This window comes from Amphibalanus amphitrite, unplaced genomic scaffold (assembly GCF_019059575.1).
Source record: "Amphibalanus amphitrite isolate SeventyFive unplaced genomic scaffold, NRLGWU_Aamphi_draft 002353F_arrow, whole genome shotgun sequence".
In the NCBI taxonomy this organism is placed as follows: domain Eukaryota; kingdom Metazoa; phylum Arthropoda; class Thecostraca; order Balanomorpha; family Balanidae; genus Amphibalanus; species Amphibalanus amphitrite.
In genome coordinates, this window is record NW_024883818.1 from 1 (window position 1) to 13,775 (window position 13,775).

At 48.0% G+C, this 13,775-nt stretch overlaps 1 protein-coding gene across 1 annotated transcript in view; it reads right to left on the reverse strand.

Moving 5' to 3' along the window:
• Window positions 1-186: 186 nt before the first annotated feature.
• LOC122376862 (unconventional myosin-X-like) overlaps window positions 187-13,775 on the reverse strand; it is a gene marked incomplete at both ends in the record, with an annotated part of 37,961 nt that continues 24,372 nt past the window's right edge. Inside the window, 7 exon segments of the mRNA XM_043356832.1 lie at window positions 187-263; window positions 266-425; window positions 2,358-2,538; window positions 4,222-4,309; window positions 4,730-4,937; window positions 5,271-5,446; window positions 5,764-5,889. Coding sequence (XP_043212767.1) covers window positions 187-263; window positions 266-425; window positions 2,358-2,538; window positions 4,222-4,309; window positions 4,730-4,937; window positions 5,271-5,446; window positions 5,764-5,889 — 1,016 coding nt within the window.

Genomic DNA, 13,775 nt, shown 5'->3' on the forward strand with positions numbered 1-13,775 from the left:
CGTAAAAATAATCAACCCTTCACGTTTAGAAACTTTAAAAACTGACACTAGGAAAAAGGCTTTGAATAAGCCAAATCTATTCCTAATTTTCGATCCACATATCAAATCACTGGCATGGCTAAGAGAAAAGCAACCAATACATTTCCCATGCAGTCCCTCTGACCGCATTCAACAGTTTGCACTTACCACCACCTCGAAGATGCTGGCTCTGTAGAAGGGCCACGACTGGATGAGGTTGAGGAAGGCCTGTTTGGCCTGGTCGTGGACATGCCCTCCAGGCTCTGGTGGTGGACGGTGACGGTGTGGACGGAGGCGACGGCGGCGACGCGCGGCGGCAGCGTGTAGGCCATCACCTGCTGGTAGTCGATTGACGACAGGTTGTAGTCACCCAGCTCAATCTGCGCCCGCAGCGCGGTCAGCATCACTGATAGGGGACAGACAGAGATGGATGTCAGTGGGTGGGGTCATACAATGGACGGGAAAAATACAGACAGACGCAAAATGAACGTCATTTGTCCACACACCGATCCGGGGAAAGATTGAGCTGCACCAGCTTTCCTAGCGTATGAAGCTGCACATGGAAATACATATTTGCTTCATAATCTCCATGGCCATTGCAACAATTCTGTAATGGCGCTCCATTGTTAAGCGGAAACTAAGCTACCTGAACGCAAATCACACAAGATGCCCTGATATTTCCTAAGAGTCTGAGCAGACTGAAGCAGCTCCCGCCGCTGTACTATCGGCGTGGACGCATGGATATGACGATTCACATCTAAAGGACGCTGCACGGTCATATTGACACCGACCCTTCAGAGCATGGATGCTTAGTCGTACTCGGGGCCACTGACGCTGAAACCTCGTACTTCAGTAAAAGCTTCAGTTAGTAAAGCTTCGGTAGGGTTTCAGTCGTCCCGTGCATTTTGTCGACCTAGAAGAGCATGATTTATGGTGCGATGAATAGTTATTGGAATGGCGTTCCACCTTCCAGCATATTGCGTCGAACACTCATGTCCAGTCACTAATACTTTCAATAACACTTTTTATTATATATTTAATGCATAAAAATATATCTAATTCTAATATTTTATATTCTTTATTTTATATAACACTTCTTTTAATAGTCCCAATAAGAAGCTTGCTTCGAGCTGAGAGTACTTCTGGTACTCCACTCCTGCTACCCGTGATAAGCTCCACTCGAGACTTGGACGCGATCGGGTCCTACAGGTCATGAGCTTCTTATCTCGATAAAAAGAAAAGAACAAGAAGAATCATGCGAGTTAGTCTGTAGGAACAACGTTCTACCATAGAAGCATGACGAGATTTCTTGATTTTCCGCACCATATATACAGCAGAAAACCCTAAGCCACACCATAATATGTTTTGTGTTTAATATACGACGCAACTCATTACAATGTTCAATCACTAAGTCACGTTCAATTGCTACAATAAACCGTTGTGTTTTGTTTTGTTGGGTTAGGCCCTTTCGGTCCAATGGGACCATTTCAGAGCCGGGAGGATGATAGGATATAGGGAAAGACATTGGTCTGGGCAGGCACCCTAGTGAGTCACCGGGGCTGAGCCCGTCCAGAGGACAGGCCACCCAGACCCAAAGTACTCACTGCACCCGGCTACGGGGTGCGCTCCCTCGGGAGCAGCGGTGCCGCTCCAAGGGAGCAGCCCGCATGAGATAAAGTTGCCTGTCCAGCCCGAAGGGGGTTGCGGCGTGGAGGAGAAGGATTTCAGTATCCTGAGGATAGAAGCATGGAACGGTGTGACAATAAACCGCTAAATCATGCAGTTATATCAAATACAAGCCAAGTTTGGCTGTCTGTCTGTGAGTCAAACGACTAATGGCCGTGTACACGTCTCTTTGTGAATATCACACACCATACTATTCATAATATATCATAATATATCCCACCATACTATTCAGTAAGCCAGTCCCGCTACAACCAGCCGGGTCGTTCAACTCCCGTCCTAACCACTTGTCACCAGAACCAGGCCGGCCACCGCCCTACCTTGACTTCTCGCGGTTTCGTCCACTGACCCTTCGTTGCTTCCTCCTGACTGTTCACAGTTCCGCCCTGACCTGACAGGCCACCGCCCTACCCTGACTTTTCGCTGTTCCGTCCAGACCTTTCGCCGCTTCCTCCTGACTGTTTCACTGATTTCAGGGACGAGCACACGATGTAAATAAATAAATAAACTGTTCACAGTTCCACCCTGACCACACTTCACCTGACCGGCCACCGCCCTAGCCTGACTTCTCGCCGTTCCGTCCTGACCCTTCGCCGCTCCGACCTGACCAATCTTCGCCGAACCGGTCATCAGCTCCCCCTCCCCAGTCCACTTACCGCCTCCATGGTTGTCAGCGGGAACTTGTCGTTGCGCACGTTGTGCAGCATCTGATGGTACAGCAACTCCTTCTCCACCCGGTCCTCCAGGTCCAGGGTCTCGTCACACAGCAGGTGCTTCTTGAAGAGGAAGATGTGCTGCTTGCGCGCCTTGTCCGTGCCGGCCGTAGCCGTCTGGTACCTGAGGGAGAGCGGGCGTGACGAGCGGTTAAACCGGGTGGGGGTTGGACAGGGAATGTACACTTACAGGGAAATGTGAACTGGTGCAGACGGAACAAGGAGTCTTGAGTTTGAGTGCCTTTGTTGATGAACGGTGATGTCGAATCTGGCATCAGTGATAATAGCTTGAATATGTAAATCAGCGGTTAGATAACCAAGTGTCTCACAGTCCTACTTATAAATTGACAAAATCACGAAGGCCAGTTTTAGTTGAAGAGGATTTAAGACTTGGGTCGGCTCAAGAAATGCACGTGTTGGGACTCGTGAGCGCAATGATGGAAAAAGGGCATGTTAACCGAAATCGTGTCCATGAAAGACAAACCGGCACCTAAGAAGCTCAGACACAAGGCAGCCGTCATACATTGAAACAAAATGAGCAAGGCTAATTACATAGAACCCATAAATGGAACCCTAATTTGCGGTTTGCAGAGCTCAGGGTAGTGTTTCAACGTTCTGCGCAAGTGGTTACGTAACACTTTTCTGTTTGTCGAAACCTTACGCAGCGTCCTGGGCATCGATGGCTCATTAAATGGTCATCGAGCGACCTTCTCTCCATGAAAAATCAGACTCATATGACGTCGTCGATTGCCGTCCCGGCAGAGTGACAGGGTCATATTTGGGAGCATTATTGGCCGCAATCAATACTGGTCTCTAGTCAGCCGGGTCACCCGCCAACACAGGCTCGGCCAATGGGGACGGCGGCGGCGGGGGCGCGGCTCCAACCTCGGCCCGGCGTGGGAGGTCGCCGACAATGAACACAAGGCGCGCCGCGCTGTCTCGTGCCGTGACGCAGGTCGGGCTAGACATGTTCATTGTGGTAGGTCTTTTCAGGTGGTGGCACGTCACTGGTCGCCGCTAGCGGGCGGCACAGCCAGCGAGCTCCACCGCCGGCGACGCTTGGCGACACGGGCCGACTAACACGGTTACAGGCAGTCATCAGTCGTGCGTCCAACGCCAACTGTCAGCGCCACACATGTCAGACAATGGGCCCGATCGGTGGTGGACGAATTTGGACACATCTGAGGCTGGGCCACCCGTGGGCGACCGCGACCGTAACTCCAGCGCCGAGCGACGTTCGGCAAACTACCAGAAATGCGGAGCAAAAAATAGCTAATGACCGTTTGCATGAGCATTGTTAGGCAAGTGAGCTATTGGTTTGTCGTTGGGCACCGAACGACTTCTTGGAAGTCGGAGAAGTAAGACGCTTTGCACGATGGAACATGCCAGCGTTGTCAAAACAAAGCCTTTACTAGTTTTAAAATCTAGGATGCCAAATAAAGGCATTTGCCTGAAATAGCCCTTTTTGCGCACACAAAAATATTGTTGCTTTGGTATCGGTGGACGGTTTCATTCCAATGATTCAGGTCTGACAAGAAAATCAAGTTACGATGATATCTTTCCTAGTGGACAATACGGATAAATCAGCAAAGCATCATGCTGATAACCCTGAGATCTAGCGAAAAAAGAGCAATAAACTCTACCGGCTGAGCATCAAATATAAAAAACACACACATAGCTATCATTTCAATATTTATGTGCGGTATTATGGTATAAGTGTGTTCGCGTCAGTGACGCCTCTCTTCTCCTGAGGCCCGCACGGAGAACCCGCCCGTGCCGCGGGCAGGGCGCGCGGTGGATCACTCACCGTTCCCATTTGGACATCACATCGGCCAGCGTCTCATCCGGCAGCAGATTGCGCTCGCTCTGGCCGAGCACCTCATAGATGGCGTAACCTGAGTAGGGCGAGGGAAAGCCCGGTCAGAAACCCCACAGACAGGCAGCCGGCAGGGACTATTTCCAGACGGCTCAGACGTATGTGAGTGGTACTGGTGTCCGACACTGGTGCACGACTCGGAAGACTTATGTCACAAGTGTGGCAAACAGGGCTCTCAGCAGCAAACCGCTGAGCATGCTCAGGTGATACATATGTGAGACTGTATGAGCCTAAGCATGTGTTGAGTCATACAAGTTGTCGATAAAAAGCCTAATAACAAAAAATGGACAATTAATACCGAGATGGAAACAGCCTAGTGATAATATTGAGTTGAAGTTTGAGGAACACACCTCTCACTTTGATGAATCCCACGCCCAGGTGTACATACAGTAGCCCCCACCATGCAACAGACGGCGATACGGCGCGGTCATGCCCATACCTCTGGCGTCCGGCTTGAGGCCGATCTTCTCTTTGACCAGCTGGAGCACCTCTCCGGCCGTGGCGGCCGCCTCAAACTCCACACTGTGGAACTGGCCGTCCATGAAGTGGAAGCGCGCGTGGATGGGCCGACAGTTGACCGTACACAGCACCTCCTGGCGGGAGGGCGCCCACTGTCGCCGACGACAGTGGATCGTCTTGTGCATGCACTGAAACAAGAGGACGGGGTCAGAGAAGAGTCAGGAATTAGAAAACCGATGACCAACAGTTGATTTATGAATGAATGTTTGCAAAACAAACGATCGCTTAGAGCGGCATAGAACGATAATAGCAAACTGTCAAGCAGCAATCTTTTGCTATGACTCGAGTATATCAATCATTTCATAGTAGAACTACCTAGATTTCTCGCCTCACAAGAAGCCTCTCTCTCCTCTCTCTCTCTCTCTCTCTCTCTCTCTCTCTCTCTCTCTCTCTCTCTCTCTCTCTCTCTCTCTCTCTCTCTCTCTCTCTCTCTCTCTCTCTCCCTCTCTCCTAGCACCCACCTTCTCGGCGAACCGGGCGTACTTGCCCTCCTCAGTGACATAATCGCTGGCGCACTTGGTCAGGTGGGCGGCCAGATACTTTTTGGTCGGCTGGTACGAAGGGATGACCGTGGAGCAGAGAAGTGCCATCAGGGACCAATGGCGCCGGTTCACTCGCGAGTTCGGATCGGGGTGATCTGTACAAGAGAGCGAGGGGGGGGGGGTCAGCAAAGGCCAACACAAGTAAAAATACTCGTATCTAATATATGAAAGATAAACTTTCAGACACTAGTTTGACAGGCTTGTACGAATAATAATAGACTGAGTTGCTCTCTCTCTCTCTCTCTCTCTCTCTCTCTCTCTCTCTCTCTCTCTCTCTCTCTCTCTCTCTCTCTCTCTCTCTCTTTCTCTCTCTCTCTTCTCACTCACTCACTCACTCACTCACTCACTCACTCACTCACTCCTCACTCACTCCTCTGGTCTACCTCTGTAGTTGGTTATACCCTGAGCTTACCTGTTGTCTGCTTTATTAGCTGTAGTGTGAGTTCATTCAGCAGCGTTTCGTTTTTCATGGCGCGGTCGATAATACCCTGCACAAGTCGCACGTTATTCTCGTCGGTCGAGTTCTCCGAAAGTTGATCTGCAAAAGAACAAACTCGTCAGGAAAAGAATGACGGGAAACGGGTCATACTTCTACGACGTAAAACCAGAGCAGTGGCGATAAAATAATGTTGCTTGGAACATGCAGGTAGAGAAGACTAGGATCCAAGAAGCACTTGGCGATTTTTTCCGTTTATTTTTTTCTACATATAGATAAAAGATGATTCTCTAATAGATAATCGGTCGTGAGTGCCGATCGACGAAATAATCCCTAAAAAGATGCTGCAACTCCCCGTAAAAAATGTTTCAAAGTTGACAGGCAAAAAGTGACCAAATTCAGAAGTCTTTACACTGAGCGTCGAAAACAAAATATTTGGCATAAGGGCTTCGCTAAATTTTACCGTAGGACAGTGTATCTTACATAAGCAAGTAATGGCGGATATTTCACTCCCCTCCTCAAGCTGTGAATAGTCCAAGGCCATATGAATAGTCAATAAGAAAGCCACAGTACCAGCCAAATATTTTAAGTGGGTAGAGGTTGGGTAGAGGTAGTACGGGTGCAGAAATGTGCTGCCCTATAAATGCTATAAATGCCTTCCCCATACCGTAAATTTTCGAAGCAATCTGTCTGGCAAACTCTTGCTCCACTCTTTGGGTTCAAACTTAGACCGGATATAACACGCTTGCATTGTTTAACAACCGTGTGTGCAGAACGCAGGGGTGTCAGGCTCACCGTCCGTGTCTGACCTTAACATATGGAGGTCAGAGGTCGGATACCTACCAGGATCCCGGTGTGATTGACTGGTCCGAACCAAAAATATACATTAGCACTCATCCACCCGATATTGTCACTCCCAGATGACATTTGAAAATGGAATAGTCCCACTCCGCTGGCTAACTTTTGTGAAAACTGTGACAAGAGTTACATAACGAGACAATTACTATTATATATATTGAGACGGGTTTCACAGCACATTCGGGTGGACGCGTTTTACGCTTCGGAATTTCATCACCCATAACAGCATGGTTTTCAAGCCGCGCCGTGGAAGGGGGTGCGAACATGTTTACGCCCCTCTGTGTTATTCTCTCTCCCAAATAGGTACCACACAAACGGCGACGAGCAGCGCCAAATCATTCCCCTTTGGCGTTTCAGCATATTTCGCGACAATTTCAACCCTATGTCATCTAAGCGCAGTGTAATAGGTCACGGTAATTACACTCATAACAAAATGTCAACTGAACAAAACGACTGCATGATGGCGTTGTGAAAATATCGGACAAGACGCATGGAATAGGGATATAATACACCTCAGTTTTGTTTTTATCGGTAATCTAATGTTCGGTCATTTGTGGCACATTTAGGTATTTGATTCATTATCCATTCCTGTATCCAACGAATAATGCGCCCCACAAGTGGAGAGCTCTTTCTCCTTCCTTTTAGGCTCCCGCAATCGCGAGAGTCCGTCTCGCTCCTCGTGGCGACGGTCCCTTGGACAGATAACAATTAAAGGGACACTCCCACCTTAACATTAGTTTTGAGTTGAGATAGCCAAATTGGTGGCCATGGCCTGCAAATACCGGTTTGGGCACTCACAACATCGACAAATGCTTTAATTCGGAGATATGGAATTTCAAACTTGCAGTTTTCGGATTCTAAGGGGCTAGTGCATTGGTATGCCCCCTTAGAATTTGTGACGTCAGCGGAGATCTAACGATTTTTAAATCTGTTACTAAAACGTTTGGTAGCACGCGGTGGTATATGCTGCTTTGCGCGCAACAAATGCCGCACTTTCAAATAAAGTCGCTAGGAACAGCGGAGATCCCAAAAAGTAAACAAAAGTAAAAGTCTAATATCTTGAAAACCGGTGAATATTTTTCGATGAAATTTGGTAGATATTCGTTTTCGCTCTTTCTGAACCGAGCGACATCACTTTCGTGCCAATTCATTAACTTTTTTGAAGGTGGGAGGGTCCCTTTAACAGCAAGGCCGTAGGGTGAGACTAAATGCTTACTTCGAAATCTAAGCTGCGTTGCGGCATTGGCGGTTATGTGCGGCGTGTGTGCCGCATGATTAGTAAGCGGCGACCACTAAATTAAAGACTCAAACGCTCCGACCGGTTTTCAATGAATAACACTGCACACCAAAAATGCCAATCGCTCTCGTCATAAGATATTTAGATTTTAATAACTAAGTTATCTACATCATCATTTTGAACCAAATTCAACTTAATACCTTCATACCTTAAATACCTTCAACTTAACTCACTCATTCCTTCCTTCGTTGCCTCCAAACAGTCTTTCGATTGTCTGGAAATCGTATGCTAAATCCCGTACCTGTATGCGACTGGTGCATATAAAGGCCGATGTAAGATTTTGAATAGGCTCTCGCATGCGATTTCCTGGCTACCCAAAAAAGTATGTTTCAGTCATGCTACCAAAAGATGGTATGTCAGCCCGGTCACCGGCTTATGGTGCTCTGCTTGTAGTGCCCCTGACCGTCACCGACTCTCTTCCCTCCTGAACCCTCGCCCGTATTGGTGTTTTTCCAGCCGCGAACGTATAAGGGGGGGGGGGGGGTCCGACCCCTCCTTGCCATTTGGCCCCTGATCGAGCTAAGGCTTCACAAAAAAAACGAGCGTGTTGCCCGTGACGAAAGGAAGCCGATGATACCCAATTTTAACCCTCGCCGGCACAGGCCATTTTGCGTCCTTCGACGGCACGGGGGGGGGGATACGACCCCGGACCCCCTCGCGTTTGGCCCCTGATCGAGCTAGAGCTTCGCGGAAAAAAACGAGCGTGTTGCCCGTCACGAGAGGAAGCCGATGATATCCAATTTTAAGGTCCTAGGTCATCGGGTGACCTTCCAGGTCAGGTCAATGACCCGAGAATCGGGAAAATCGGGACCTGTTAGAAAGTCGTAAAGTGTGACTGCCATGGGGTTTTCCGGGGTGCTGATCACGAATATCGTGTTAGTTTTGATCAGAGATGATGTCTTTAAGCATTTAGACCAGGTCGGGTCAGATCAGGTCAGGTCAGGTCAACCGGTAGGGGTCGTGACGGGTATTCGTAATACGTGTCAACCGCTTCTGCAGCTTCGTAACATGTTACGAAGGCACCAAAACTACTTCGTAAATGTTCAAATGGTTGCTTAATTCGAAATCAGCTCTAAAAACTAGCCCAGAAACATGTAAAACTCGAAAAAGTGAACCGAGGTCACCAAAGGTCAATGACCTGACCTGACCTTCAGTTCAGGTGACCTGACATCCACCCTAATGCATGGGAGCAACATCAAATCACATGTTTGAACGTTTGAAACCACGAAAAGCTTGCAAACGCGCGGCTAATGCGAAACGACATACGCCGAATCGCGATTCCGGCCAAACATGGTCTCGGAAAGTGGGTCACAGGTCAAAGGTCATTTGGGTCAGGGTCATGAAATTTTTAGGGTGGGTGTAAAATTGATCAATGCGAGGGTACTGAAAGTTTCGTCACGATCGGCCGCTTTTTACGCGAGTTATTCGCGAAAAACCTTAGGGGGTTGCATCAACATCAAATCGACCCTGTGCCAGCAAGGGTTAAGTTGAATGTATTGATTTGGTTCAAAATAATGATGTAGATAACCTAGTTATTTAAAGCTAAATATCTTATGACGAAAGCGGTTGGCATTTTTGGTATGCAGTGTTATTCATTGAAAACCGATCGGAGCGTTTGAGTCTTAACCCTCGCCCGCACATGCCATTTTCCCATCCTAGAACGCACATGGGGGGGGGGGGGGTTGCCACCCCCGCGCCATTTCGTTCCTGTTGGAGATAGAGCTTAGCAGTAAAGACCAAAAAGATTCTTTGGGAAGAGACGAATCCAATGATACCCAGTTTTACCTTCTCAGGTCAGTCATTGACCTTCCAGGTCAGGTCAAACTAAAAAATGTTGCTGTTTTGGGTCACCGTTGGATATCAAGTGCGCTGCTTATCAAATACCGATGACGATGCTGTTTCCTGGTGCCAAGCCAGCTAGAATCTCTTTGTCACACTACCCGACCATATTTTTGCTGCTGAGGTCATTTCAGGTCAAGTTAGGTCAAGGTCAATTATATGTGTTTGTATGTCTGTGTGTGTCTGTGTGTATACTGATGTGTGCACCGATTGTTTTTGGGTCCATATCACATGAAATCATGATCTGAGAAGCTTTTACCAAAAATGCGGTCAAAAAACTTCACAAAAAGTAAATTCAGCTTGCCTAAAACGCAATTATCTTAGATGACCTAGGTTGACCTTGACCCTGACCTTGACCCCTGTACATCGTCGAACAACATGTTCCATGATAGGTGGGAGGTAAGACCAGGGTTACTTTTAAAGGGGGGGAAGAGGGGAATTTCCCCCCTTCGAAAATTCCGCTCCCCCTTTCAAATCGTGTCTGAACGGCTAGGGAGGGAAGGGGGAATTTCCCCCTTTCAAATTTATTTTGGAGCCCATTTTCAATCAATTCGCTATTCAGATTCTATAGTCATCGTTAATCAGATTCTCGTCATCAATCAACGTTGCTGGCGTTAAGATAATTATTAATTTTCAATTTTCGGTTCCATCCAATCATTTTACGTTCAGTGCAGCAGGAACTCCAGATTTGACCCGATACCGATCGGATAGTCGGTGGGACCGTCTCTTGTCTTGTCTCTTCCGTCTTTTCGCAATCACTGACATATCGGTACAGGCGTCGGCGTAGAAACCGGCGGGGGACGGGATTACCTCTCCGAACCAAGGGTGGATACAGGGGGAGGGGGGGCAATGGGCCATGGCCCCTCCTTTGACGCAAAAAGAAGGTGACCCCCTTTTGGACCCCCTTTTATATTCTGTGTTCTTTCTCAGAAACGACCCATTTATTCACGATTATTTTCACTTTTTCATCGACGCCAAGGCCAGACATCTAAAATTTTTGTCCCAATATGACAATGGCCGTGTTTAACCATCCTCCAAACCGGAATCATTGAAGGAAAAACAACGTTATTTTTGTCCCATAGGCATCAAAGCTTTGAGTAATAAATGACTTTTCTCTTTATGCAGCATTCACGTTCATCTGCTTTGCATGCAGAGCAGGGCGCAAAAAAAATGTACCTCATCACAGCCGGCTTTCCCAATGGAACTTTCACTGCTCACTAATACTAATAGTAATAATTCAAGTTTTGTGCTTCATTAGTTTTTGTTCGGATATCACTGCCCACCTTGTAGTTGTAGAGGTTGCAGTTTTGTAGCGCCGTCGTTTCTCTACATACACGACCACACAAAGAACTTTGGAATTGCTCGTTAACTGTAGCTTTTGTGAGCGTTTAAGAATTTCATGTTTTTTGCTCATTTTTGCTCGAACAGTTTGACATCAATTACTCCTGACCTAAGGTGACCTAAGACTTGAAATTTTGTGCGAAGGTTTCAAATTGATGCCCGGTAAGGTACTAAAAATTTGGCGGCGCTGCGCGCCGCCGTTTTTCGCTTTTCAAGAAAACCCACATGGGGGCCAAAATGACCTCCAATCAGGGCGCGGATTAACCTCTCTCTTTAGAAAGGCGTTACTTAATGTTTGGCCGGGGTATACCTACTAGTTATTGATACCACTGATAGGTTGATACTACTGATTGGCATTTGCAAGGGCGCAGTCAAGTTGGGACCTCCCCCGCCCCTTACAGCCAAGGTAGGTGCGTATATTTTTAAGCAAAATTATTTTTTGGCAACCTTCCAAAATAAAGTGGCTGAAAACCGAGGAAAGAATAGGATTTGGGGGTAGGTAAGGTTCTGCGGGCTCCATCCTAACGAAAAACCTAATGGTATTGCCGCCCACCCCCCTTTCAGATGCCCCTGGATCCGCCTTTGCCCCGAACTTTATTCCCCCTCTCAACTTTTCCTGTAAAAGTAACCCTGGGTAAGACTGGCAAAAAAGGCCGAAATCAGGGTGTCAAAAGCTCACAAGGCCCATGGCAAACGCAAGATGTTGAGAATTGGCCATTTGGGTCATGACATGACCTGAAAAACAAGGTCATATCTCCGAAACAAAAAATCACAGAAACTTGAAATTTTCAGTGGACATCAAGAAAGGATAGACGAGCAGCTATACGAAAAATCAGCCTTCTAGCTCTAAAAATGTTGAGTGCAAAGCAGAAAGACTGCCTGGGGGGGGGGGGGGTGGCAACCACCCCCCCATGTGCGGGCGAGGGTTAAATTTAGTGGTCGCCGCTTACTAATCATGCGGCATACACGCCGCACATAATCGCCAATGCCGCAACGCAGCTTAGATTTCGAAGTAAGCATTAAGTCTCACCCCTCCCCAGTATAACGCCTTTTGGGGCGACTAACGGAGCGAGCGAGAGGGTGAGCCTTGCACGTGCGAAATTTCAAGGGGGTACCTCCAGCTGACTTGTGCACGACACCCCTAACCGGTCTCTAGCGATGTGCCAAATTAGAGCACAATCGGCCCAGCCGTTCTCGAGATCTGGAAGCGGCACCCTGCACGTGCGCACGTGCAAAATGGGTCCCAACTGACTTTTGCATGGCACCTTGCTAACCGGTCCCTAACCATGTGCCAAATTAGAGCGCCATCGGTCCAGCCGTTCCCGAGATCTGGAATCGACCCCTGCACGTGCGCACGTGCAGCAGCACCCCAACTCTGGCACATGGATATGCATTGTCTAGTAGGTGCTTACCTACATGCCAACTTTCAGCGCAATCGGCCAAGTAGTTACCGAGATATTGCAACAATTACAAAAGTGACACCTCTTCGTTTTGCACGTGGCACGTGCATAAGGCGTCACCAATATGCATCGGGAATAGTCCAATACTTGGTAGAAGGAATGAAGCTACCCTACAAAAATTACCGCCTGTAAATCGATCAAGTGGTTGCTGAGATATAAGCGTCGCAAAATCGTGACCACGGACGGCCGCTCATACTCAGAAATTTCCGTTCATCTAAGGAAAGACTCCGCTCGCTTCGATCGCTCCGTAATCAAGGAGAGAAAACGAAACTACGCTTATTTGGGGCACACTTCGTTCTCAGCCCTTCAAACATAGTTTAACTTTAGTATGTTGCACACTGCATTAAAGTAGGTGCAAAAAAGCATGGATGAAAAATACTACGTTTCTCATCAGATATCCATGCCGAAAGACTCTAGATAAGAGGGAACCATTACGAATCAAGGTCGTAACAACTTTTACAGGTCCTACAAAAACGGATAACACGATCCCATATGAGCACTGAGCAAAGACCACAAGGTCGCATAGGTGTTCAGCTCAACTCGTGACTGTACCCTTGCTTCAAGGTCACCTCTTCAACAATGTGAAGTTAGTGAATCGCTGCAACCCTAGATTTATTTTTCTGACAGACACGAGACATTTCATCAAACGAAAATCATATTGCCATATTTTTCAGTGGTACATCCAACAAACGCGATCAACAGACTGTAGAGTAAAACATTAGGCCAAACTGCAGTCTCGCGTTCTTCTTTTCAAATCAATTCGACTTGTAGTCTGTCTTCTCGTCGCAAGCAATCAGACAGGGAAAGGCGTCTTGCTGGGGCCGTCGAATCTCATCATTGACTCCAGTGCCTCACGGAACAGAACGCCTAGAAGCCGTGCATATCCTTCGACTTGGACGCTTTCGGCTTGAAGGGATCTATGGGACTCAGCGGAAGCTCACACGGCCAGACGGGGTTCGGCGTGATTGGCCAATCGTCCAGCCAGCCATGGGGAGGTGCGCTGGGTTTCTCACATGGCCACTTGGGCTTCTTCAGCCGCGTGGGCACGCTGGCGATTTTGGAGTCGAAGCTGGTCCTCAGACTGCCCACCAGGGTGCCATTCCTGGTCTCACCTTCAATACTTGTGCCACCAGTACCGAAGCCCCCGTCGAGTGAGAATCCAATGTCAGAACTTGTGCCAAGCTTTGCACTTG